This window comes from Ovis aries, chromosome 5, assembly GCF_016772045.2.
Source record: "Ovis aries strain OAR_USU_Benz2616 breed Rambouillet chromosome 5, ARS-UI_Ramb_v3.0, whole genome shotgun sequence".
NCBI classification, from domain to species: Eukaryota; Metazoa; Chordata; class Mammalia; order Artiodactyla; family Bovidae; genus Ovis; species Ovis aries.
In genome coordinates, this window is record NC_056058.1 from 54995363 (window position 1) to 55023100 (window position 27738).

At 45.5% G+C, this 27738-nt stretch overlaps 1 protein-coding gene across 2 annotated transcripts in view; it reads left to right on the top strand.

Annotated features, from left to right (window-relative positions):
- SH3RF2 (SH3 domain containing ring finger 2) overlaps positions 1-27738 on the top strand; it is a 151685-nt gene that overhangs the window by 105834 nt on the left and 18113 nt on the right. Inside the window, exons 6-10 of one of the 2 annotated variants that reach the window (XM_004008919.5) lie at positions 11655-11746; positions 13208-13378; positions 20578-20810; positions 24318-24676; positions 26675-26971. In XM_004008919.5, the coding sequence (XP_004008968.2) occupies positions 11655-11746; positions 13208-13378; positions 20578-20810; positions 24318-24676; positions 26675-26938 (1119 nt within the window). In that variant the 3' untranslated portion in view covers positions 26939-26971. Of the gene's footprint in view, positions 1-11654; positions 11747-13207; positions 13379-20577; positions 20811-24317; positions 24677-26674; positions 27007-27738 lie in introns of those variants that run through there. The other variant, XM_060415883.1, reaches the window with a different exon arrangement.

The window sequence follows — 27738 nt, forward strand, 5'->3', positions numbered from 1 at the left end:
GCAGACTCCTATCCAGCCCATCAATTCCACACACAGGCATAGATCCTAGGGGAACTCTTGTACGTGTGCACAGGGGCATACACAAGAATGCTCCTAGCAACATCATTCAGGACAGCCCTGAACTGAACATCACTCAAATGCCACATAAATGATAGGATGATTAGATGGTGGTAGGTGCATATGATAAAATGTGGACAGCAGTGAAAACCAACCGCAGAAACCTAAAGCAGAAAAACGCAGGTCACAGAAGAACACACGCAACGCGCGTCCATATGCCCTGTGTTCAGAGAAACAGGCAGACCTCAACAACATGCTAAAAGTTGCACAGAAAAGTGCTGGAACCATTAGCTAAATTTCTGCATTGTCAGTTCTGGGAGGAGGAAAGCGATCTGATTATGGAGGAATATGCAGAGGGCCTCTAAGCAGTGTTCGATTCCTGTTTTTACTCGGTTTTGTGAGTTGGGTGGTGGCATATGCAGATGTTAGTTTTCTTATTCTTCTTTAAATAACAAAAAAGTTTTATATATATTTCTATGCATAGTGTACATATATATATAATTTTTTAATGTCAGTAACAAGGGAACATAACAGAGGAGAGGTGGGGTGGGGGTGTGGAAAGGGGAGGGGTGACAGAAACAGTGTGATCTGCTCAAGGAGCTGAAAAAAGATCCACGGCTGAAGGAAGTGAAGGAGGGAGGGGGAGGGGGATGGGAGGAAGGTGAGGCTGCAGAAGCGGCAGGAGCCAGATCACAGAGAATATTCTAAGCTGCAATGACTCCCTAGAAGATGGAAATGGAGTTGTCTTCACAGCATTACACAGGATTACCCCTACTGACCTCACTATGTACTTTAGAAGACATTTTTATTTTTATTTTTTTAATTTTTTGCCATGTCTCACAGCATGTGGGATCTTAGTTCCCTGACCAGGGATCAAACGCTCGCCCCCTGCATTGGGAGCAAGGAGTCTTAACCACTGAATCACTAGGGAAGTCCCCTAGAAGATACATTTTGAGGTGGACCTAAAGTAACCTGCTGCCAGCTCCTGAGTGAGTTCCGTTTCTCAGACAATGCTTTTACTCTCAGGGCAGATCATAGCACTGGGCAGCTGCTCCCTGCTCATCCAGAACAGGGAAGGATTGCAGGCTGGGCTGGCTCTGAGACCAGCTTAGGGAAGGAAGGGGAGCAGTCTGGTAAACGAAGTTCTGACTCTGCAAGCATCTCGCTTCTGCCAGGGAATGAAGAAGAAAAACAAACAAACAAAAAAGCACTTCATAGTCCACCTGTCTCCAGATCTATTGTATATTACAGGGGACACTGGCCAGGAACAGTAGTCGTCAGGAACATGACATACCTGTGACCCTGAAAACAGAACTTTGAGGGCTTCCCTGGTGGCTCAGTGGTGAAGAATACTCTTACCAATTCAGGAGATCCAGATTCAATCCCTGGTCTGGGAAGATCCCACATGCCACAGAGGAAATAAGCCCATGCGCCACAACTTCTGAGCCTATGTTCTAGAGCCTGAGAGCCTCAAGTATTGTGCTTATGTGCTGCAGCTACTGAAACGCTCGTGCTCTAGAGCCTGTGCTTTACAAAAGAGAAGCCACTGAGATGAGAAGCCCACGCACCGCAGCCGGACAGTAGCCCGTTTGCCATAACTTGAGAAGAGCCCACATGGCAATGAAGACTCAGCACAGCCAACAAATAAATAAATACAATTATTTTTCTTAAAAAAAGAATGCTGAATTTAGCTAGAAGGCCTTTCCTGGGATACCCAAGCATGCCTCACAGACGTCAGCTCTCTAGGCACATGGAGTTAAGTGCTAACCTTGAAAGTGAAAGTTGCTTAATCGTGTCTGACTCTTTGCGACCCCATGGAATAGTCCATGGAATTCTCCAGGCCAGAATACTGGAATGGGTAGCCTTTCCTTTCTCCAGGGGATCTTCCCAATCCAGGGATCAAACCCAGGTCTCCCCTCATTGCAGGCGGATTCTTTACCAGCTAAGCCACCAGGGAAGCCCCAAGTGCTAACCTTGGTCAGCACTTAAAAGGGCTCCTGGTGTCAACTTAACCGCCCACTTGCTGGCCTGAAAAATCACATAATCTTTCCATCTCAGCTTATCTGTAGAAATGAGGATGACAAAAATGAGGCCTGTGTATCACAAGTTAGTATTGGAATCGCAGCATGTGAGTGAAATACCTCTTGGAGATCAAGGCAAGCCTCTCCCAGCAGCTCCCAGAGCACTTTGAGCCCCACCCTATCCCCCATGCCAACATGTGCTATGTTTATGTAACTGTGGGTTTAAGTTCCTTCCCTGGTATACTGGGTGAGGTCCACCTGAGGAAGGAACTCTGTGTGTCTTGGTTGTTCCATTAGCTCCGACGCTGAGGAACAAATAAGGCCCACACGCTGCAACTGCTGAATATGGCTCAAGTCTCTCGTAATAAAAGATGAGAATGAATTTTTAACTCTATAAAGTTCAGTGGTCAACTCCAGATTATCGATAGTGGTGGTACAGAAACTACCATACAATACATAATTTTCTGTCTGTAAAAGGCAGCCCTTCTTCCAGCCCTGAGTGAACACTCCATAGGTTCAGGCCCTTGTTCGTTCCTGGGCGTCCTGAGATGCTGGACCACAGGGGCTGGCTCACGCTCTGTTGAGGAGGACAGCACCCCATGCCCTGCAAACTCCTGAGAGGCATGCACCCCGGAAGAGACAGCTGAGTACCACAGCAGGGGTGGGGCTGGGGGACAGCAAACATATTTTAGAAAGCCAGGGACCTGAAAGCTCCTCTAGAGGAGAAGAAAGGAGGCCTGCTTTACTCCCATCCCCACCTCATTCTTGGGTCCTGCTCTCAGTCCAAGACCTCGCAGGGCTGACACATAAAAAAAGGTGCTCCACCCACACCACCCACACCCTGCACAGCAGCTAATCTCTTAGTAGACCAAAATAAGTACTATTTAATTAAAATATACACCCTACTATATATAAAACAGAAAACAAGGACCCACTGTATAGAACAAGGAACTCTATACAACATCTTGTAATAACCTCTAATGGAAGAGAATTTCAAAGAATACTTGTAGGTGGCACAGTGGTAAAGACTCTGCCTGCCAATGAAGGAGATGTGGGTTCAATCCCTGTGTCGGGAAGATCCCCTGGAGGAGGAAATGACAACCCACTCTAGAATTTTTGCCTGGAAAATCCCATAGACAGAGGAGCCTGGCAGGCTACAGTACATGTGGTCACTAAGAGTCAACCACAGCTTAGTGACTGAGCACACGCACATGTGTATTTTTATCTATGTATTTATATCTATATATAACTGGATAGGGAGTCCCTGATGGCTCAGACGGTAAAGAATCTGCCTGCAATGCAGCAGACCCCTGTTCGATCCCTGGGTTGGGAAGATCCCATGAAAAAGGGAATCCCATAGACAGAGGAGCCTGGCTACAGTCCATGGAGTCACAAAGAGTCAGACACAACTGAGTGACTAACACATGACTGAATCACTTTGCTGTGTACCTGAAACTAACACAACATTGTAAATCAACTGTTTCAATTAAAAAAAAATTTTTTTTTGATAAGCAATATGTACTTTGGCCACCTCATGCAAAGAGTTGACTCATCAGAAAAGACTCTGATTGCTGGGAGGGATTGGGGGCAGGAGGAGAAGGGGACGACAGAGGTTGAGATGGCTGGATGGCATCACCGACTCGATGGACATGACTTTGAGTGAACCCCAGGAGATGGTGATGGACAGGGAGGCCTGGCGTGCTGTGATTCATGGGGTTGAAAAGAGTCGGACACAACTGAGCAACTGAACTGAACTGATTGAGCACTTACACTGTGCTAAATAATACACGAGTTCTTTATTCAATCTTCATAACAACTCTAGGAGAGAAACACCATTATTGCCCTCATTTTACAGATGAGGAAATGGAGGGGCCACAGAATTTTATCCTTGCCCAAGATCACATATGCTAGAAAATGCTTGAGCTGCAAAGTCAAATGCCTGAGTAGGCTAGAGCTGCCTCCAGAGGCCTGGGCGAGGGTGCTAAGTCCCAAATCTGGGAGGCCAGGGCCAGCGGAATGCTGCAGCAGCTCCTGCCAGGCCCGAGCCCCCTCTCTTCCCTTACTTAACACCTGAAAACGCCCAGCGGCCACACAGCTGTGCATTCCTCTGCTCCTGATAAATACTTCTTTTCAATGAATCACTTCCTTCAAAAGGAGGAAAAAATGCTTTTAGATCATTGCAGAAATTCCCACCCACATTCTCGAATACCAGCACTTTCTCTCATCCTGCTCAGATCCCCGGATCCTACCCCAGGAAGCACCAGAGCCTAGAAGACCACAAAGGTAGCCTCACAGACCCTTTGTGGCACGGGGACCTGAGGTCATAGGTGACCTCAGGAAACCACCCACCCACCAGAGGCCCTTTCATTCAGACAAGCTGGGCCTGTGTCTTGAATACCACTGACAGGAACAGACCTGCCTTCTTCAGAAGCTGGCCATCTACCCGGCTGTCTTCGTTTACCGGGTGGGGCCTTCGTCTCTGTCTTGTTCTGGCTGTCCTTCCTCCCTGGCTTTATCTTGCTCTTACTCCATTCATTCATTCATTTTTGTTTTCACCTTACTGATGGAACCTCTGTCTGATCCCTAGGTATGCACATTTGAGTTTGCCCATTTTCAGGTGGCCCCCTGACATATGAGGAACACTAGCCCACTGTTAGGTTAACCTGTCACCCCTATATCCTTTGCTAATTCCAGCGTTTGGGCTGGGTCAAGCTAAGGTCACTTCCTGCAAGCTAGATAATATAGTCATATTTTTTTTAACAGCTTTATTGAGTTATAGTTACATACAGTAAAGTTCAACGATTTTAAGTATACAGCTCAATGACTTGGCAGATGTTAAACGGCATGTGATGACTACTGAAACCGAGGTACAGAATCTTTCTATCACCCTCAAAACTTTCCTTGTGCCCCTTTGCAATGAATCATCTCTCCCCATCCTTGGCTCTTGGCAATTTTTAACCTGTCACTACAGAATACATAGTTTTGTGTGTCCTGCTGCTTTTACTTAGGATGATGTTAAGATTCATCCACATCATTGCATGTATTGCTGAGGGGGTTTCCATTGTGTTTGTACCACAGTTTGTTCATTCACCAGTTGATTGGCATTCGGGTTGTTTTCAGCTTCTGGCTAAAACAAATAAAGTTGCTATGAACATTCCTGTACAGGTCCTTGTGTGGACATAAGTTTGCATTTCTCTTAAGTAAAAACCTGTGAGTAGGATTGCAGTGTGGTAAATATATGTTTTAAGGCTTCCCTGGTGGCTCAGAGGTTAAAGCATCTGCCTGCAATGCAGGAGACCTGGGTTCGATCCCTGGGTCAGGAAGATCCCCTGGAGAAGGAAATGGCAACCCACTCCAGTATTCTTGCCTGGAGAATCCCATGGACAGAGGAGCCTGGTGGGCTACAGTCCACGGGGTCGCAAAGAGTCGGACACGACTGAGCAACTTCACTTCACTTCACTTCACTTTAACAAAAATGGCCAATTCATTGTTCTGTGGCACCCACCAGGAGCAGATAAGAATTCTAGTTGTTCCACATCCTCACTGACACTTGGTATGGTCAGTCTTTTTAATTTCAGCCATTCTCATAGGTGTGTAGTAGTATCTCATGGTTTAAATTTGCATTTTCCTGATTATTGTTGATGTTGAACATTTTTCCATGTGCTTACTAGCCACTTGATATTATCTTCTTTTGTGATGTCCTTTGCCCATTTTAAAAAATTCATGTGACTGCAGCAGGTCTTAGTTGTGGGCATGTAGAGTCTTTGTTGTATCATGCAGAATCTTTCATTGCATCGAATGGACTCTCTGGTTGTGGCACGCCAGCTCAGTAGTTGCAGCCCATGGGCTTAGTTGCTCTGAGGCATGTGGGTCTTAGTTCTCCAACCAGGGATCAAGACCACATTTCTTGCATTGCAAGATGGATTCTTAACCGCTGGACCACCAGGGAAGTCCCTTTTGCCCATCTTTTAATTGGGTTGTCTTCTGAATGAGTTGTAAGAGTTTCCCCAGTCTTAATCTCCCCTTTCTTCTTCCTTCCTCTGTCCCCCTGGATCTTTCTCTTGCCCCCAAGTGTCTTTGTCCCAGTTTCTGACTCTCTGCCCCACTCTCAGAGCTGTCCACCATCTCCCTCTCTCCCTCCTTCTCCTTCCCCATTTGTATTTTCCCTTCTCCTCCCTGACACCTCAAACTGAAAATCTGGCCTCCCTTCCCATTTCACCTTAGAAAGAAATCCAACACAAACCCAGTGATTTCAGTTCTGGCAGGTTTCCCTGTTTCAATTAGGAGTGAAATACCCATCTCTCCAGCTGAAGACCTAGAGAAGTAAAAGGATAACTTCTTTAGGTGTAATGGAAGGATGGTTTTCTTTGCATTTTGGCATCTTCCTCCTCCCTAAATGATTAATAGTGCTTATGGATGGTAGGACTTTTTACTCAAGCATAACAATGGAAAGTCATAGGTGTTATGTGAAGTTCATCCTGCTTAATCAGTGATCCAACAGCCTTCACAAACATAAGATTAGTTGTTCACATAACGCGGCTCTCCCTTGGCATATCTCCCAATCCCAGAAGGATTATATCTTGCCCAGTCGCAAGGGAGGAGCAGCCTAACCCAAAGCCGGCAGCTTGTTTGAGGGAACCAGTATGACAATGTTTGATTGCAAAGTTCACAACACTTCATGAAGTACTAGAGACTTTCAGATGGATGACCAAGGAATGGTCTGGGTTTTTTTTTTTTTTAAATAAAATTTTAAAGGTCATATTCCACTTACAGTTATTACAAAATATTGGCTGTATCCCCTATGTTGTAAATACATCCTTGTAGACTATCTTATACCCCAATAACTTGTACCTCCCACTCCCCGACCCCTATATTGTCCCTCCCCACTCTTCACACTGGTAGCCCCAAGTTTGTTCCCTGTATCTGTGAGTCTGCTCTCTCTTTGTTATATTCACTAGTTTGTTGTATTTTTTAGATTCCACTGTTTATTGTTGTTGTTAGTCACCAAGTCATGTCCCAACTCTTTAGCAACCCCATAGGCTGTCACCTACCAGGCTCCTCTGTCCATAGGATTTTCCAGGCAACAATACTGGGGTAGGTTGCAATTTCCTTCCCCAGGGGATCTTCCACATCTCCTGTGCTACAGGCAGATTCTTTACCAATGAGAAACCAGGGAAGCCCCCCAAATCTTAAAAATGTATTGATACAAGGAAAAAACAATAGACTAGTGTCCATAATGTGGCATTTTTCTATAAATTAAAAAATAAACAGGTAAAGATATATGATGTTGGTATATGCATACATACATTCCCCCCCCCCCAAAAAAAAATCACAAGAAAGCAGTAGCAGGGATGAGATTTGGCTAATAGAGTTATACTGGGGAAAGGGTATTAAGTAATATCATGCAGTATTTGTCTTTCTCTTTCTTATTTCACGTAGCATGATGCCCTCCAAGTCCATCCATGTTGCTGCAAATAGCAAAATTCTGTTCTTTTTATGGCTGAGTAATATTCCATTGTGTGTGTATATGTACCATATCTTCATTATCCATTCATCTGTTGATGTACGCTTACATTGCTTCCATATCTTGGCAATTGTAAAATATGCTGCTGTAAGCATCAGGGTGCATGTATCTTTTCAAATTAATGTTTTTGGATATTTTGGACATGCACTCAGGAGTCAAATTTCTGGGTCATTTGGTAGTTCTATTTTTAAATTTTTAAAAATTAAAATTTGAAAAATTTTAAATTTGAAAAATTTAGAAACTTCCATACTGTTTTCCACAGTGGCTTCAGCAGTTTACATTCCCACCAACAGTGTATGAGGGTTTCCTTTTCTTCCTGTTCTCACCAACATTTGTTATTTGTGTTCATTTTGATGATAATCACCCATTCTGGCTGGTATAAGGTGATATGTCCTTGTGGTTTTGATTTGCATTTCCCTAATGATTAGCAGCATTGAGCATCTTTTCATGTGCCCGTTTACCATCGCATTTAATGTCGATTCCATTCTTCTGTCCATTTTTAAATCATATCATTTTGGGTTTTTTATGTTGAGTTATGTGGGATATTTATATATGTTGAATATTAATCTCTTACTGGTCACATAATTTACTGATACCTTCTCCCATTCAGGCTGTCTTTTTATTTTGTCAATGGTTACCTTTGCTGTGCAAAAACTTTTTTTAACTATGTCCCACTTGTTTATTTTTGCTTTTATTTCCTTTACTTTAGGAGACAGAGCCAAAAATATTGCTACAATTTATATCAAAGAGTTTTCTGTCTATATTTTACTCTAAGTTTTATCGTATCCAGTGTTACATTTAAGTCTTTAATCCTTTTTGAGTTTATTTTTGTACATGGTATTTGACAATGTTCTAATTTCTTTTACATGTAGCTGTCCAGTTTTCTCAGCATCATTTATTGAAAAGACTGTCTTTTCTCCATTGTATATTCTTGATTCTTTTGTCATAGACTAATTGAATATAAGTACGTAGATTTATTTCTGGGCTCTCAAACCTGTTCCATTGATCTATGTGTCTGTTTTTGTGCCAGTACCATTTTTTTTTTACTGTAACTTTGTACTGTAATCTGAGGTCAAGGATTGTCATCCCTCTAGCTCTGTTCTTCTTTCTCAAGATTGTTTTGGCTATTTGGAGTCTTTTGTGTTTCCATACAGATTTTTAAATTATTTTAGGTCTGTAAAAAAAAAAAAAAATTCCTTTGACATTTTGATAGGGATTGCAGTGAATCTGTGGGTTACCTTAGGTAGTGTGGTCATTTTAATAATATTGATTCCCCACCAAGTTGGACTTTTTCCTAAATTTCTTCTTCCGCTCTTTCATTGTTAGCGTATAGAAATGCAACAGATTCTGTATATGAATTTTGTATCCTGCAACTTTACTACTAGAGCTCTTGATGGGCTCTGAGCTATAGTAGCTTTTCTGGCGGTGTCTTCAGGATTTTCCATGTATAGTGTCATGTCGCCTGCAGACAGTAGCAGTCTCACTTCTTCCTTTCCAATCTGGATCCCTTTTATTTCTTTTTTTCTCTGGTTGCTGTGGCTAGGACTTCCAAAACTGTGTTGAACAGAAGTGGTGAGAATGGACCTCCTTGTCTTATTCCTGACCTTAGAGGAAATACTTCCAGCTTTTCACCATTAAATATGATGCTAGCTGTGGGTTTGTCATACCTGGCCTTTATTATGTTGAGGTATGTTCCTTCTCTGCCTGCTCTCTGGAGAGTTTTTATCATAATGATGTCAAACTTTATAAAAAGCTTTTCGTACATCTATTAAGATAATCATATGGTTTGGGACTTTTTAAAAAGCTTATTAAAATATATTTCATATACAATATCATATTTCACATACCATAAAATACATTTTACATTTAACCCACTTAAGATATATAAATAGAACTATGTAATGTTTCTTGTGTCTTGCTTTTTTCAATCAGCAAAATGTTTTCACAGTTTATCCATGTTATGGCATATGTCAATACTTTATTTCTTTTGTGGTTGAATAATATTCCACTGTAAAAGATTATTCCATTGTATAGATATACCATGTTTTCTTTATTCATTCTTCAACCAATAGACATTTAGGTTATTTCCACCTTTTGTCTGTTATAAATAATACTGCTGTAAAATTCACATACAAGTTTTAGTGTGGTTGTATGTTTTCATTTCTCTTGGATGTCAGACTTAGCAAATCATATGGTAACTCTATGAGTTATCTGAGGGGCTGCAAAACTATTTCCCAAAGAGCTGGAACCATTTTACATTTCCACCAACACTGTATGAGGGTTTAGATTTCTCTATACTCTTGCCACGGAGAAGGCAATGGCACCCCACTCCAGTACTCTTGCCTGGAAAATCCCATGGATGGAGGAGCCTGCTAGGTTGCAGTCCATGGGGTCGCTGAGGGTCAGACACGACTGAGCAACTTCACTTTTACTTTTCATTTTCATGCATTGGAGAAGGGAATGGCAACCCAGTCCAGTGTTCTTGCCTGGAGAATCCCAGGGACGGGGGAGCCTGGTGAGCTACCGTCTATGGGGTCGCACAGAGTTGGACACGACTGAAGCGACTTAGCAGCAGCAGCATACTCTTGCCAACCCTTCTTACTATCTAACTGGAATGGTTTTCTGATCCTATAACTGAATTGAAACATCACACACACATACACAACCATACATATATTTATACAATCATTGACACAGACACACACACAAAACTATTTCCATGCCTTCTTGCACACACCTCTAGAGTTCATAGACATATATATAGAATTCCAGATAGACGTTCACAACCATACATACATATGTCACAATAGCATACATGCTTATCTGACCCACATGCATGAACACAATAAGATATACAATAGACCAGTGCCATCAAACATGTACATACAATTGTCACAGGTTCTGAATAAACATACACACTTGTACATACATACTCAGAAATGGATTCACAACTGCTCAAACACACATTATGCAAATAATAGTTGTACCCACAAAGCACAGTCCTAAAAAGGCACATATATGTAGCTACCATTCCTAAAAGGTAGATAACTGAAGACTGGTTGAATGTGTTTACTCTGGATGGCATGGAAATAGTTGAGATTTCATTAATATTTGGTGTAGTGGGTAGAAAGATGTTTTCATTCATTCATTAAGTTACAAGTAACATATTAAGCATATAAGAAACACAAGATAAACAAGACATAGTCCCTTCCTCATGAACTTGTAGTCTAGTGATGGGGGATGGTCAGTAAATAAACAAGGAAACAATCACAGTCTGTGATATGTGCTGAGAAGAAAATAAGCAAGGTAAGACATTAGATAATAAGAGAAGCCTCGGGATAGTTGGCAGTTTCCAGATGCTTTTAGAATTTTTGCTCCCTCTTTCAGCCTGGAAAAGTGAAGAGGTTGCAGATTCACCATCACTAAGTCACAGGATAAACCGGTGTGTGTGTGTGTGTGTGTGTGTGGGTGTGTGTGTGTGTGTGTGTGTGTGTGTTAATACTAACATTAGTGAGAGTATGGGCTCAGGACCTGGAGTACCTGGTTTTCAATGTTGGTTCATTCTAGTTGAGTGATTTTTCTCTTTCCCTCAGTTCCTCATCCAAAAATAGGGATAATAATAGTTCCTTTAATAAGGATTAAACTAGCTGATACTTATGAAGCACTTAAAACTGCCTGGCGAGTGTTCTCAACATTAGCCGTCATATCATTTTTCGAGAACAGGTTTTCTTAGAGGGAGGCGAGTGCACTAGGAAATGGGTGGAGAGGGGCCGGGGGAACATAAAGAAGAGCCTGACAGTGCTCTGTTGACTGTAAATTGAACGAGCCTTCATCCTAAGCCTTATCTGAGCAGTCTTTTGGAATGTGACCCTGGCATACCACCCCAACAGACCATAAACCAATCCACCACCACTCTGCTCTGCCCACAGCCACAAACCACAGAGAAAAAGACACACGATGGGTGGTGCTGGGCGTGCCTGTTGGCTTTTAGTTGCGTTAGAATGCAGCAGCTCTGCTGTGGGTCTGGCTCCTAATGCTTGCTGTTTCTGCAGGTCAGCACCTATCACCCTGCACCTGCCTCCCCAGGACATTCCACGGCCATTGTCAGTCTTCCTGGCTCCCAGCAACACCTCTCAGCTAACATGTGAGTAAAAAAAAAAAAAAAAGAATTCAACCCTCCACTCCTGTTCCTGGCACAGAGCGGTCATCTTTGCCATCCCTCTGTCATCGAGCATCCCCATCCCTAACCATCCCATGCAGAGAAACAACAGCTTCCCTTCCTTTACAATGTCCAAAGGAAACGATGAAAATTACAAATTACCGAACTACATCATCCTGGCTCATTATTTTACAAAAGCAGAAAGAGACTAGATTATGTACCAAAACCCTACAGGGAGATTGGGTACTGAGTGATTTCTGTTGTCTTTCTTTAGATTCACAATGCTTGGTCATCAGTAGATGCTGCTGTATCAGTGAGAAATAAATATAACATTTCAGGAGGGAAAGAAATCTTGCAGATGAGAACATTCTCCTAGCCCCTTTGATAAAACCTTTCAGTGCCTCAAAGTCCTTAGAGCAGTTGTCCCCAACCTCTGGGCTCTAATGCTGATGATCTGAGGTGGAGCTGGTATAATAATGATAGAGATAAAGTGCACAATAAATGTACTTTGTGCACTTGAACGTGTACTTGAATCATCCTAAAACCATCCCACTGGCGCCAAAAAGGTTGGGAACTGCTGCCTTAGCATCTATCCAGCTCGAAGCCATACACTTTTAATGCCAAATCTGGGAAAGCAAAGTGGGTTATTTTTAATGCTTTTAGTTGGGTAATTATTCTCCTTCCAAAGCCTAACTACTCCCCAGGGTCTTTATCCCCCAGCTCATACCTGGATGTTATCTACCCAAGCTACTATGTGGACTTCAGAGTAGAAAGTCATTGCTCCAACCCAAGAACATTTCTACCACGTTTCAAGCCCATCCTCCTCCATCCCACAATGCAGCCAATATTCATTCTACTGTGTGCCGAAACACTGAAATTAACCCTTGCCTCCCACTACCCCAGGTCCATCTCCTGCCTACATTAAGCTAGCATCTTGTGAGTCAGACACGTCACTACCCTCAGGAGAGGGAATGGATCAGAGAGGCTTCTATGCTGACCCCTTGGTTCCCTGAACCTTGATGGCTGTGACCACTGTCTTGAGGGTACTCTAAGCAGTGTGAACAAACATCCTATATAAAACCATCACTTTCAGGCTTTCGACCCAACTCTGCCACTGATTCCTGGCCACCAACTCCTTTCTCTATTCTCAGCCAGTTTCCCCAATGTCAAAATACTGATGTGACCTCAGTGAGTGACCTGGAGCTTCAGAGTACTCTATGCAGGAGGGAAGAGATGGAGAGGGCAGGGATTTGGGGCCCTCCACTGCAACTGCAATAAGATTCCACCATTTCTATCTGCCTTACATAGTGAGGTTTCAATTCTTAAAAGATGTTTGGTGCTAACCACTGGGCCATGGACTCTGAGCTTTCCTCTCCTTTTAACCCTTTGCTGGTTCCATCAGGCACACTCACCGGCGTCCTTCACCAGTTCCCTGTGTTTCCCCAGGTTCGTAGCTCTGCACGCCTACTCAGCCCATGGACCTGATGAACTGGACCTACAGAAGGGAGAGGGTGTCAGGGTCCTGGGCAAGTACCAGGACGGCTGGCTCAGGGGCGTCTCCTTGGTGACCGGGCGAGTCGGCATCTTCCCCAACAACTATGTCATCCCCATTCTCAGGTGCGTCCTCTCCAATCTCAGGAACCAGAGGGTTGGATCATCTAGGCCAGAGTCCATCTCTGAGTGGAATGGCTGAAAGACTCAATCCTTTCAGAGCGTGGGCCAAGAAACAATTTTTGCTTCACTATCCTCCTAATGGTTAATTTAAAAAAAAAAAAAGTAAAATAGTTATCTTTTAAATAGCTCTTCACATTTTACAAGTATTGATACTTTTGCATCTTTTAACTCTTTGGCTATGCTCGAGTCGGACACAACTGAGCGACTTCACTTTCACTTTTCACTTTCATGCATTGGAGAAGGAAACGGCAACCCACTCCAGTGTTCTTGCCTGGAGAATCCCACGGACAGGGGAGCCTGGTGGGCTGCCATCTATGGGGTCACACAGAGTCGGACACGCCTGAAGTGACTTAGCAGCAGCAGCAGCAGCATGCTCGAGTATCCCAGTAGGTGGGTGTTATTTTACAGATGATGAAGGTGATGTGCAGTTAACCAGCCTGCTCAGGAACTAGACTTCAGTTCTACTGTACAACCCCCACAAATCACACTTCAATGTCTTCACCCAGACACTCCATAATCATAGAACAATGGGAAAGCCCAAAGATCAGAAGACCTCTGGGAGCACCTTAGGAGACTTCCCAGGATGTGGTGCCATTAGGCAAGGTTTTCGTAACTCAGACCACTACCCATACATCCAACCCCCCACTCATGTGCTAGTTACCCTGCAGGTCTTCTTTCCAAACAGCTTTCCCAACCTTTTTCATTCTCTGGCACATTCATCAGTTGCACTGCTGCACAGTTTGTTCAGCCACCTCATACAACCACAAGTACACACAGGCCCCCAAAACTGTGGCTCCTCCTATATGTCCAGGTGCTACCTCTACCCCCTGTAAGTCCAGGCAAAGCCTATCACAAGGTACCAAGCCCCTTACCACACATAAACACTACCTTTATGACATACCAGAGAGTCATAACTCCAAGGAAAGGGATAATCCCATTGTTCTCTATGGGGGTTAGAGCAGGAGTCATATGTGGCCAGTTTGGGGGACCTTCCTGTAGGTGGGCAGTGTGTCCAGAGGAGGGCTGCAATGGTGAGGAAATAGAAGCTACATCACTGGATAAACCTAGAAAGACACTAGGATTGTTTGAGTGCAGAAGACAAGGGTCAGAGAGACCATAATAGACTGTGTAGGTCAGGAAGCAGGCTTGTTCCCTCAGGGGACAGTGAACCAGTGAATACAACTTAGAAGATTCTGGTTCAATAAAAGACTGCACTTGCTTTTATTGAGGTGGCGGATCCCCTTTCTAGATAGAATACAGGCAAAGTGTGGGTACCAATAGATCCAGGCAAAAAGATTTCTTTGCATGCCAGAAAGTTGGAATAGAAGGTCATAGTTACTCCCTTCGGTGGTTTTTGGAATTTGTTAGAAATTTGCAAAATCCCCAAAGGCAAACTAAGGATGCCTATAACTGATGCTTTAATCCATTTAGTCAGTAAATATATACTGAGCACAGTAGGTTAGGCACCCTTCTAGATACTGGAGAAACACCAGTGAACAAAATACACAGAAATCTCTGCCCACTGGAGCTTATACTCTGGTGGGATGGACAGAAAGGACGTGTAAGGAATATAAGTGGTGTGCTGATGATAAGGTCTAAGGAGAAAAAATCAGTCAGGAAAGGGGGATAGAATTTATGTAGGGGTGACTACAATGTTAATAGTCTGGTCGGGGGTGGGCTGGCTGAGTGGTGAGAAGGAAAAACAGAGGAGTGCGGGAAGCGTATTCCAGGCCCAGGGAACAGCGAGGACAGATCAAAGGCCCTGGGGAAGGAGCACCCTGACCTGAAGCCGAGGGGCTGGATTAGGGAAGGGAGGGGGCTCCTACAAGATGAGGCCAGAGTGGTGACAGGGATTCAGATTCAGAATTTGCTCAGTCATAATGAGGAATGTGACTTCAACCATGTTATAGGGCTTGGAGCAGAAGCGTGACATGATCTAACTTGCATTGTAATCAGAACCCCTCTGGTTGCTGGGTTGAGAGTAAACTGTAGACAGGAAAGGTGGAAGCAGAGAGACTGGTTAAGCGGATATGGTAAGAATCCGGGGGTCGGGGGTCGGGGTTGGGGGAGCTAGGGCGGGAAGGGGGGCGGTGTTGACGGTGAAATGAACAAAGGTGCTGGCTGTGGAGGGAGGGAGGGGGCAGTGGTTAGATTTTGGTTTATTCTAAAGGTAGAAACAATAGGGTTTTCTGACAAATCCAATTCTGGGTGTAAAAAGAGAGGATTCAAAGTGAATCCTGAGTAACTGAAGACAAGGTTGCCTTTTACTGAGATGGAGTTGAAATCCAAAAGAGGAACAAACAGGTTTTGAGGTGTTAGTGAGGGGAAGCAAAAGCCTGGTTTGCAGCACATTGTCTCAGATGCCTTAGTATTCCTAGTAGATGGTTGCGTCTATACACATCTAGCATTTAAGAAAGAAGTCTAGGCTTAAGATGAAAGCCCAAAGACTAGATGAAATCATCGAGGTAAGATCCGTTGTGGTGGAGAGAATGACAGTGAGCCGGGAGCTCAATTCCTCAAGGAAACAGGGAAAGTGATGTCTGCAACAAGGCAGAGTAGGAGATGGTAGTCTGTTCTTGTGAGTCCAAGCTGGGAAGTCTTGAGGAGAGTGGGAGGATAGTTCAGAAGTGACAGAGAAGAGCAAAGACCTACCTTAACACATGAATAGCCTTCCCTGGAAGAAACTATCGTGAACTCTCTAGGGCCATCTCTACTACTCTAGTGGGGCATTTGCATCAGGCCTTAGCCTAAAGTCCTGATTATTCCATAAAAAAACCATTAAAGTAAGAGTCACTGTATAATTCATCATCCAAACTAGGACATTTTTGAGATAGAAGAGGGACACTACCAGGAGTGCAGGTGTAAACTGAGACTCTCCCTGGAAAATCTGGACTTAAGGTCACCCTAACTAGAATGCACATGGGACCCTGTTCCAATGTAGTTCAAGGCTCCAGCTTCCCATTCTCTCCTTGGCTTTTCTCCAAGGTAGATCTATTCTTGGGCAAATGATGAGCTTCTGGACTCACTCTATCCGAGGTGGCAGTGTGTCCGATGGTGGATAGATGTTCAGCAGCACCGTAGGTGGCCATGAGTCCCTCCCCACCCCTGGCTCATAGAAACCTGATTATGTGCATATATTGAGATGCTGCTGATGCTGATGGGTGTGTTTCCTTCCAGGAAATCAGCATTTCCAGAAAGGAAAGTCACTGTCACAGTATAATCTCCTTAGGGCTATTAGTTGACACCAGATCAATGCTTTCTCTGTGTGTATGTTTCCTCTGACAGCCTCCCAGATACAGAGAAAGTTTCCATCCCCAAAACCTTGGATGCAGATGACATGCTCAATTTGTCTATCTAGGGGCAGTTCACCCTTGTTCTTAACAACCCTTCCCACTGTGGGAGGCTTGGTTCCTCCCAGTTCTCAGGGCTAAATGAGGCCAACCTTTGTAAGCGGAGTTTCTGCTACTGAGTGGGTTGGACTACATGTGCGAGGCCACTTTCTGCTCTTTGGTTCTGTGTGAGTGAGAGGATCCCCCCCACTTTCATTGTGTGTTTGCAGGGATGGCTCTGCACTACCTCCAGCCCCCATGGTGTACAGGACTGCCTTTTCTAAGACAGCCAGACCTCCAAGGTGTGAGGTGCCCCCTGAGATTTGAACCTTTGCTCTTAATCAGCATCATCTCCTAATGCACTGAGCCAGACAGAGTCTGGGGATCAACTGAGAGACCAGAGTTGACTAAAATGCCAGGGTTTCGATTTATGGTTCAGCAAGTGAGCCTTTTAATTACCGAAAGAGGAGAGGCTGCTGGGGTGTGTGAAGCTCCAGCACTCTGCTAGAGGGTAACGCCAGCCTGTCCAGCTATGCTGACCACACCTAGATCTCTGCCACCACGACCTATTTCCCAGATCCCAGAGATAGCCCGTGGGTCGTGGTGGTACACAACACTTGTCATGTTTTCATTCAGGCCCTTCGTAGCAGCACCTACATGTTTTGGGGTTTCCTCCTCCACACCCAGTCTCAATGGAGGCATGTTTCCTCCCATTTTAGAGGCTGCAGAAATCAGCCCCTCCCCATTCCTTCTCCTCCTCTTCACTCTCCCTCTTCCCTCCCCATCCTCCCCAACCTCCTCCGCTCATCACCACAGCTGAGGGACAGGCTTAGCCTCTCAGAACTTGGAAATGGGAACAAGGAAGGAACAAGGGAGGAAAGTACATGGGCCAAGTTGAAGACCGTTCATGGCAAGCACTCAAGCAGCAGCCCCTGATCAGACACTCCCCACCTCAGACTCCTACCTCCCACTCTCAGCAGCCTCCCTAGGATCCTGTTTCCACGCTCTTTCCACTCCTTTCTGTCCTCCCAATAAACACCTTTCTGCCCAGTAAGCCAGGATATTTCTCTTTCAGGCAGCCTTCACCAGACTCATATGCCATCCCATTGCCTAAGGGGTAGAGAAAAGTGACAGGTGGGCCACCACTCACTGTCCTTTAACTTGCTACACAGAACTGTATAAAGACTGTCACAGTGCAAGCTTTTGCCTTACCAAGAGGCTACTGCCAGTACTGAGCAGGGTAGAGGGCACGTGTGTCAGGCCCCTTTCATGTACTGCACAAGTTCTTAAGGGCTTATATCTAAGGTAGAAAGGGGGACACACTCAAAGCAGTACAGTGGGGCAAATCAGAGGCAACACGCTCACCTCCCCCTTAAACCCAGAATGCCTTTCAGTCTTTCCATCTAGAAAACAGGGATCATAATGTCTGCAGATCTCGGGTGTCATGGGGATTAATGAATACATGTTAGCACAGCATTTTGATGTTAGAAGAACATGCTGGGTAAGTGCTGAGTGTTTTTTTTTGTTTGTTTGTTTTTTTCTGGCTGTGCTGGGTCTCTGAGTCTTCTTCATTGCTACTTGGGCTTTTTTCTTGTTGCAGTGAGCAGGAGCCACTCTCTAGTTGTGGCGCATGGGCTTTGCATTGCAGTGGCCTCTCGTTGCAAAGCACAGGCTCTAGGGTGCTCAGGCTTTAGTCGTTGCAGCTCCTGGGCTCCAGAGCACTGGTTCAGCAGTTGTGGCACTTGGGCTCAGTTGTTCCCTCGTGGACCAGGGATCAAACCCATGTCTCTTGCACTGGCAGGCAGATTTGTTGCCCCTGAGCCACCAGGGAAGCCCATGTTGATCTTTTTGCCAAAAAACATAGAGGGGTTCAGTGTTGGGAAGGGGACTTGAAATTTAGGAGTTTCTGGAATCCAGCCTCATCTGGGCCCAGAAAAATGAGGTTGCACCTCAGTCTATAAACAGTTGTCCAAAGAAAGGACTAGTCAAATAAGCCTGGCTCAGGCCTCATTAACTTTTCTGTACTTGCTGCCGCTGCCACTGCCAACCATTTTGGAACCTGTCTTCCCTGTTGCTGGTCCATTTTGCAGCATCCTACACTTTGAGGTCTTTGTTTAAAACACAGGCAGGTGCAGACACTGCCACGAAAGCCAGCGCTGGGGAGTGCTCTCGGCCCAGCCCTCATCTCCAGAATGCAGTCTGAGCTCGGACTGGTGGCCAGCCCACTCCACTTCCCTGACTGCATCCCCAGAGACCAGAGGAAAATGAAAGCTGTGGACAGAAACCCCCTCACCACAAGCATCTGTCCCCAGGGCATGTGGCTGCATATGCTTCGTGGGCAGAGCTGGCCACATTAAGTGGTGCCTTTCCCATCTTGTGCAACACTGGTGGCTCATTATTAAACTACATACAATTTTTTAAGCAAAAGAGGGAGAGAAAAAGGAGAAATAAGAGGAAATTACCTAAAGAGAAACCTGGAGGCATTGACAGGGAGGAAACTACAGGGGGACATCTTTGTGCCAGGACCTTGGTTGAGTTGGTTACCTCCAGGGAATTAGCAGAGGTTACTGAATCAACAGAGTGACAAGGTGATTGAAGAGCTACTCCACTGGGGCTCTGATGTTGGGGTAGGATGGGACGAGGACAAGAGGAGCGTGTCAAGTGACAGCCATTCCCCACGGGGTTCAGGGAGCTGCAGGCTGGAAAGCGATGGGCAAGAGATTGCTGTTTTCAAAATTTAAATACTATTCTTAAAAATTAGAGCCTAAGGCTGAAGGATTAGGTTTTGTGGAGGCATGTGTAGGGCCTATCAGCTCCTTTGGTTTGTTTATTTCAAGCAGGATACAGGGTTTTCCAAATGATGAATGCTCTGACTAGCCAGAAGGTAGTGTAGCTCAGTGATAAGAGTGTGGGTGACAAGGGCCAGCCTGGACCTGGGTTCAAATCTCAACTACCAGTAAATCTACATTTTTTTAATCTACAAAGCAGTAGTATTCATAGTTGCTAACTCAGAAGGCTGCTGTGAAGGACGCATGAGATAATGTGGGCAAAGGACTTGGCCAATGCCAGACATACAGTGAAAGTGAAAGTATTAGTCACTCAGTCATGTCCGACTCTTTGTAACCCCATGGACTCCCCGTGAAGCCCGCCAGGCTCCTCTGGAATTTTCCAGGCAAGAATACTGGAGTGGGCAGCCTTCCCTTCTCCAGGGGATCGTCTCAACCCAGGAATCGAGGCCAGGTCTCCTGCATTGCAAGCAGATTCTTTACCATCTGAGCCTAAGTGCTCAATATGTGTGACAGAATGGCTGGCTTCAGTGCTAAGTGCATTATGGCAGCCATTCAACACTTTAACAATATATGCAGAACACAGAAGATATAAAATAAGTCATATAAAATCTCTGCCTCCAAAAAGTAGAATCTAGTGGATAAGTCACTGAACAAACAAGAAACTGCCCCTCCAAAGTGAGATGAGCACATACAAGGTATTATGCTCTAAACTCAGGGCTGAAGGAACATGGGGTGAGGAGTGATCAGAGCTGGAGGGAAAGAAGGTGAAATTCAAATCTTCTTGTCCCACCAGGCCTTAGTAGGAGATCTCGTCCCTCCCTTAGAGTACCCACACAGATATTCTAGGTGTGGGAGCTGAGGCCTATCTATTTAAGACTCTGTGTGGTATGTATATATGGGTAGGAGTAGGTGAGGAGAGGCCACATGTGGTATATGGTTGGGAGCTGACTGTGGTATATGGCTGGACTCTTGGCTGAATTTTTTCTTTTTCTATTTCTTTTTTTTTAAAAAATTGCACAACCAGAAAGACATCTAGCGTTCCAGACTCCCGAAGTCCTGGTCTCTACACCGCATGGACGTTATCCACCTCCTCTGTGTCCTCCCAAGGCAGTATTTCAGAAAGTGATCCCCGGCAGAGCCGGCCCTTCAAGTCTGTCTTCGTGCCCACGGCCATAGTCAACCCTGTGCGAAGCCCAGCCAGCCTGGGGACCCTAGGGCAGGGATCTCTCCGCAAAGGACGAGGTAGCATGAGAAAGAGTAAGTGGTGGCAGAGAGGTACGTGCCTAGACCTAAGGGATGGTGGCGATCTCACTCTGGGCAGAGTGGTTTGGGGGTTTTGTTTTGTTTTGCCAAAACAAGGACCTTTGCTTTAAGGTTGCTTTACATTTCCCAAATATCAAGTTGTTTTATTAGATTAAGCAAGAGGGTCACAGCCCTCAGTCACTACATACACACACATTCAGGGATGATACCAGCCCTGAGTACCAACGTGTAATTAGAACATGGCCTAGGCTGGATGCTGGTTCTTACTAAGACAGAATGACCAAAGCACTTGCTGGATCAGTGTTTCTCAAACTGTGCTCCGTGGAAACCCTCGGGGGTACCAAAAGGGAAATGAAGGATGCAGGGGAGGAGGAAAAGAGGAGTTGATGCTAAAAGCCCCTGAATCCCACTTTGTTTAACTAATATATGTTCAAGTTTAAAAATTATATTATACAAAATTACACTATATTGTACAAATATATCCTTCCAATCCTTCACCCCCAGTCCCAAGTTCTCATCCATGTACATGCATACCGTGTAATCTAATACACTGTTCTGCACCTTGCTTTTATTTTTATATAACATCCACATTGCGTGCATGGCAGCTACATAACTTCCTTCATCTTAAAAGCCGTGCTTTTATCTTCTAATATATTGAAACTCTGCATAAGACTTCATTTTGGGAGGTTCTAAAAAGTTTCTGAGACCCATTGTTCTATAAGACATCAAACCTCTATATTTGTACACCTCTCTAGAAGACGACAATAAGCCAAGCTAAGCTAACGTGATTTGTTCAACATCCCCTGACTTAGTCTGGGCTCTGCCATCCCTCCTTCGATCTTAAAAAAATAAAGGTGAACATGCAGTACTAGTCAGAGCAAAGGATTCGCACTGGGGCAATATGCCACACAGGAAAATGCCCTCAGAAAATTAAAGCAGTTATCTTAGTTCTGCTCTTTCTCAGTGCTCTCTAGTCGCTTGCTTGACTACCAATCTCAGCAGTCTTGCCTCTTTTAATTTGAGCCACTCGTACCTCCCTCCTGCACCCTCCAGTGCCATCCTCCCCCCTCTCCCTGCAACACACACAATAAGTAATCCCACCACAATAGCCTTGGGCAAGTTACTTACTTCTTGGGTCTTCAGTTTCCTCATTTGAGAAATGAAAATAAAAATAGTACCTACCTCATCAGAGTAATAAAAGAATCCATTTAATAGTAATGATACGGTGCCTGGCACACAATAAGCACTCAAGAAATATTAGCTATTTTTATAGCATTAGTGTCTTATAAGTATTATCATAGCTCTTACAATTCAGCAGATCATGTTAGGTCCACCCATAATGTGAATGTATCATTTCACTTAGTGCTGAAATGTTCACACTTATGAATGCCGAGAAGAACATCCCCGTGGCAATGTTTCCCACTTCCTTTTGGACACTTCCTCTCTTCCTTACATCTATCTTGATCAACTTGGAGTTTTGACCGATTACATTGTGTGCACATGTAATAAGCTCCAACCTCTTGGAAATTAGGAACCCATAAGATAAACAGATATGGCATAAACTGATTTTTCACTCATTTCCAAGAGCCTAAGGACAGGTCTGGGCTTCCTTGATGGCTCAGACAGTAAAGAATCCACCTGCAACGTGGGAGACCTGGATTCAATCCCTGGGTTGAGAAGATCCCCTGGAGGAGGGTATGGCAACACCTTCCAGTATTCTTGCCTGGAGAATCCCTGTGGATAGAGGTGCTTGGTGGACTACAGTCCATGGGGTTGCAAAGAGTCAGACACAACTGAGCGACTAAGCACAGCACAGCAAGGACACCAGCATGGCTTTGACTTTTCTAGGTCCCCGAAGCTTTTTCTCTCTCCCTTTCCCCAAGGTGAGGCTGGTCAAGCTATCAATCTCCCCAAAGCAAAGAGAAATGACAGAGAATTGACTATATGCACCTCACAGGGCTGTCAGTGGGAAAATAAATGTCGACATTGAAAGGTCAGACTTGTGTAAGCGGTGGCTGGCTTGCCAGCAGTGGCTGAGAATACCGACACTCTTGAGTGAGTGTCTGCTTTTCATGTTCACACCCATCCTGATGAAGAGTCACGACACAGAACACGGCCTTGGATGGGCCCTCTGTGCCAGACACACGTAACTTTGATTCACACATGTGTCCATAGAGTGTCACAGAGGACTAACATCTCTGCTATGGCTGCAAATGCTGGGAGACCCTTATGGAGAAATGACCCACAATGTGGCTCAGGGTGTCTCTCCTACTACCCACCTCAGAGTACAATAACTTGCTGGTTATCCAGATCACCCATAGGACATGTGCTTAAGAGGTGGGGAGCTCCTGTGTTCTAGAGAATTTGAGGGGAAGTAATGGCTTCCTTTTACAGAGGAGGCTCATCTCAGTTAAAAGCAAAAAAAAAAAAGGAGAGGGGAATGAGCTCAGGGAAGTGAAAGGGGCAAAATCAAACTCCTAGACCATGCATGCATTTTTACAGTTTGCTTCTCCTTTACCTAGAAGAGAAAAAAATAAAGTTTTCAAACATGGGGGCATTTATTATGTTCCGGGCACTATCCTAACACTTTGCATGCATCATAAAATATAATCTCACCTCAGCCCATGAGGTACTGTTGTTAGCTCCAGTTTACAACCAGAGGGGCCGAGGAGCAGGAAGGTGATGTGACTGACCGGCCCCTGGCTCCTTGAGAAGAGATCAGATTCCAGAGCTTGTGTCATGGGACTTGCCGAAGCTCATCTGCTCCCAACCCTAACTCGGAAATAGCCTTTCCAGATTTGCTTCCAACTACTGTCACATTTGCCCAGTAGACATGGTCTCTAAATCCCACTCAGCCTTCCTCCCCACAGACCCGATGAAGAGCAGAGGTCCCCATACCACAGGCATAATGCTTCCATCAGAATTTTCTTCAAGAAGTTGGTCAGAGTCCCCTCCCCTCTCTCCTCACTCTCCCTCCTGCTCATGCCTCTCAGCTGACTCATTCTTGTGAGTCTCAATGTCTGCTGTCTCTTGCTTTGTCTCTGCTTTTGTGTCCTCTTTGGTCTGCATGACATTTCTGTTCTCTTCTCACTGTGAAGCCCTCTCTTTAGGACTGTCTTCTTCATATCATCTTAAAGGCCTGGAAGGAGATCATAGAAGTTTGTGTGTGTGTGTGTGTATGTGTGTGTGTGTGAAAGAGAGAGAGAGAGACAGAGAGAGACAGAGAGACAGACAGAGGACGAATGGAGGTAATACACCTTCTGACACCACCCCCCACCAACACTCACCTAGCCAGTCATTGGCTGCCAGCACTGGCAAGCAGCACTAAAAAAAGAATAAGGTCACCTTTGAAAGACCCTGGGAGAATGTGAGCACAGTCAAATTGGGAAAGCACTTAACTATTCTGGGATATCAGGACGTACTGCCTACTCAGTGGCCCCCCTCCACCCCCAGCTGCTGTCAGCCGCCCCAGGGCTGATATCTCTGTCTTATAATTCTCAGATGGATCTCTGCAGAGACCCGTCCAGTCGGGGATCCCCACCCTCGTGGTGGGCTCCTTCAGACACAGCCCCACCATGGTGGTCCAGCCTCAACAGTTCCAGTTCTACCAGCCACAGGGGGCCCCCTCCTCAGCCTCCACGGTGGCGGCGGAGCTGGGATCCAAGCCCACTCCCACTGGGGAGCCTGCCCTCACGTGCGTCAGCAGGGGCAGCGACACCAGGATCCACACGGCAGCCAGCTCCCTCATCATGGAAGGCAAAGAAATTCCCGTCAAGAGTGAGCCTCTCCCCAAACCGCCTGCATCTGCCCCGCCCTCCATCCTGGTGAAACCAGAAAACTCAAGAAACAGCAGCGAGAAGGTAGGAGTAGGTGACATGGCAGCGGTAAAGAATCCTCCCGCCAGTGCAGGAGACACAAGAGACGTGTGTTCAGTCCCTGGGTTGGGAAGATCCCCTGGAGGAGGAAATGGCAACCCACTCCAGTATTCTTGCCTGGAATGTTCTATGAACAGAGGAGCTTGGCAGGCTACGGTCCATGGGGGTCACAAAGATTTAGACACACTGAACATGTATGCATGACCATGAGGTGACGTGAGGGGGGCCTGATTCTTTAGACGCCTAACTTTGCACAGTGTCTCAGCTCCTGAGATTTCAGCTTTGAATGGACGAGGAATCAAAGGAATCCTCACACACAACCCCCCTCCACATCCTTATACCACCTCCATCCTCCCTGGACATGTTACTGAATCTCCCTGATGCTTCCAGAATATCTCATACATCCTACTTTCAAGGCCCAGGGGTGACTTGAAAAAGCATGGCTTTGGCCTCAGATACAATGTTGTTTTGAATTCCAGCGCTGCTGCTTGCTAGCTGGTGACTCTGGTTAAAACATTTCACCTTTCTGAGATTTTTTTGCTTAATCTGTAAAATGGCAGTAAGAAGAGTCATAGCCTCACAGGACTGGAGTGGAAATTAAATGAGATGAGTAAAGTGCTTACACAGGGAATAATGTGTACCTGTTCACAGTATGGAGGAGGTAACTGAGACACAGCAGAGTGTAAGTGACTTGTCAAGGTCACACAGAGCTATAACTACTCAATTGACCATTATCAGGACCTTTGTGGTTCTGTGGCTTTTCCATAAGAAGACATAAGAATTTTTGTAAATTTTTTATGTTCTCAGTAATATCCTTGAGGAAAGAAGGATGGTGGGATGGAGGAGGTAACAAGAAAATTAGGTGACTGTTACTGTTTCGTTTTGGGGCTTCCCTGGTGGCTCAGCAATAATCTGCCTACAATGCAGGTGATATAGGTTCAGTCCCTGGTTCAGGAAGATCCCCTGGAGAAGGGAATGGCAGCCCACTCCAGTATTCTTGCCTGGAGAATCCCATGGACAGAGGAGCCTGGCAGGCTACAGTCCATGGGGTCGCAAAAGAGTCAGACACGACTTAGCGACTAAAGAAACAAACAAAAGACAGGCAATGGCCAAGGTAAACACTGATTGTACCAGACAGATCCTGTAACAGGCTAGGAAAGAAGGGAGAGAGGAAAGGCTTATGCAAATGTGAGATGGTGACTCCCACACAGACAGGGAGCTGCTGATCAGCACCAGCCAACTGTTGGCAGAATGGGGCCCTGGCCCCGGTGCACCTGAGCTATATCATGAGAGACAGATGAAATCCTGACTTTCATATATGCAGTCTCCCAATTTTTCATGTTAGCAGCTAAAACTCTTAAACCTTCTGTAGACAAAGTGTAGTCAGCGGTGTCTAGTTTGCTGGCTCTGCTTTGAGGATTTATAAGTTAATCACAGAACTTGATGCAGTCAGCAGGTAGGCCTCAGGGAAGAGGTGGGCCTCAAGACAGGCCTTACCGGCAGGTGGAGAAGAGAGAGGGGAGGTGAACTTCTTATATTTTCTCGAAAGGATCATGCCCTCTTGCCTAGAACCCTGTTCTTAGGTCGGTGATTGCCCCTTCTATTTCTCTTAGATAATCCCCATTCTTCAGTTCTTGATTGAAATACCTCTGCCTTTAGGAGGCCCTCCCTGACAAGTCCCATTCCAGCTTCAATTGGATACTCCTACCCACTCCCTTAGCATCTTATTCTTCCCCACGGAAGCACTGGTTCTCACTGTCATCTGTCAGGGAAGTTCTGTTCACTCTTGGATTTGTACATAGCACTTGACAGAGTGGTGATCCCTGGTGGACTCTCATGCAGACACAAGTATCTGCTGGAGGAACACATGAATGAGGCATTCCCAGAAGGGACAGGGTAAAGGAACAACGTGAGCCAAGTCCCAGGGGAAAACAGCACAGTTCTCACACCTCAGCCATGTCCCTTTGTTCTCCTGTCTTACAGCAAGTCAAAACTGTGAGATTTCAGAACTACAGTCCTCCTCCCGCCAAACACCACACCTCCGGGAAGCCTGAACAGCCAGCCACCCCAAAGGGGTCCCAGCCTGAGGCAGCCCCCTTGGGCCCGGAGATGACCATCTTGTTCGCCCACCGAAGCGGCTGCCACTCTGGACAGCAGACAGACCTCCGGAGGAAGTCAGCTTTTAGCAAAACTGTGACCCCGGCGTCCACTGCCTCGGCCACGCAGACCACGTTTCCCAGCAAATGAATCTACAGGTGGCTTTTCCTAGACCCCAAAGAGGTGAATTGCATTTAAATATAGTATGCCTCCACTGAGGGCGTCCTGCTGTTCTTTGGAGACTTGAGCATGGGTCCTGTTCTGCCTTGTTTAGCTCCAGGAAAGGACAGGTGGGAGCGCAGATTCCTGCCTTGGCTAGGAAGGTAGACTAGGTGACCTTGCAGACGTAATGATCTGATGTCTCAAGACGACTGCCCAGACCAAGGAATGGGAGCTCATCCTACCCACTCTCGTCCCAGTGTGGAATGTGCGCCCCGCATTCCCTGTGCTCTGTGTAGAATTTCTATGATGCTCTAAAGCGGGGTTCAGCCGGGGGATCACAGTGGTAGAATGCTGGCGTTACTTCTTTGACCTCAACATCTTAGAACAGCTTCTGCCAGACCACTAGTAGGCACTGTATCTTTTTCCCCTCCATTGAGTCACAATCCTGGCTGCCAAGGGAGAACTTCTGGGAAGGGTATGAGACGAATGCTGTGAACATTCTAAGAACCCTCTAAACCAGAGAGTCAGCTCCCTGGCTTTGCTCCAGACAAGGTCAGAGAGAAAGCTGACCGCTGTCATACTTGAAGCTTCTCAATTTGTTTGCCCACATACAGTCCTACACAGTAGATAAGCAGGAAGCATGTACTTATGGAGAGGGTCCTGTATGATACTATGGACCATTGTTCATCCTTGGCTCTAGACTGACTTCCCCAAGAAAACACAGCATGCTTAGAAACAACTTCATAAGGGGTTTGAGTTTAGCTATTCATTCTGTTTGCACTGCAAAC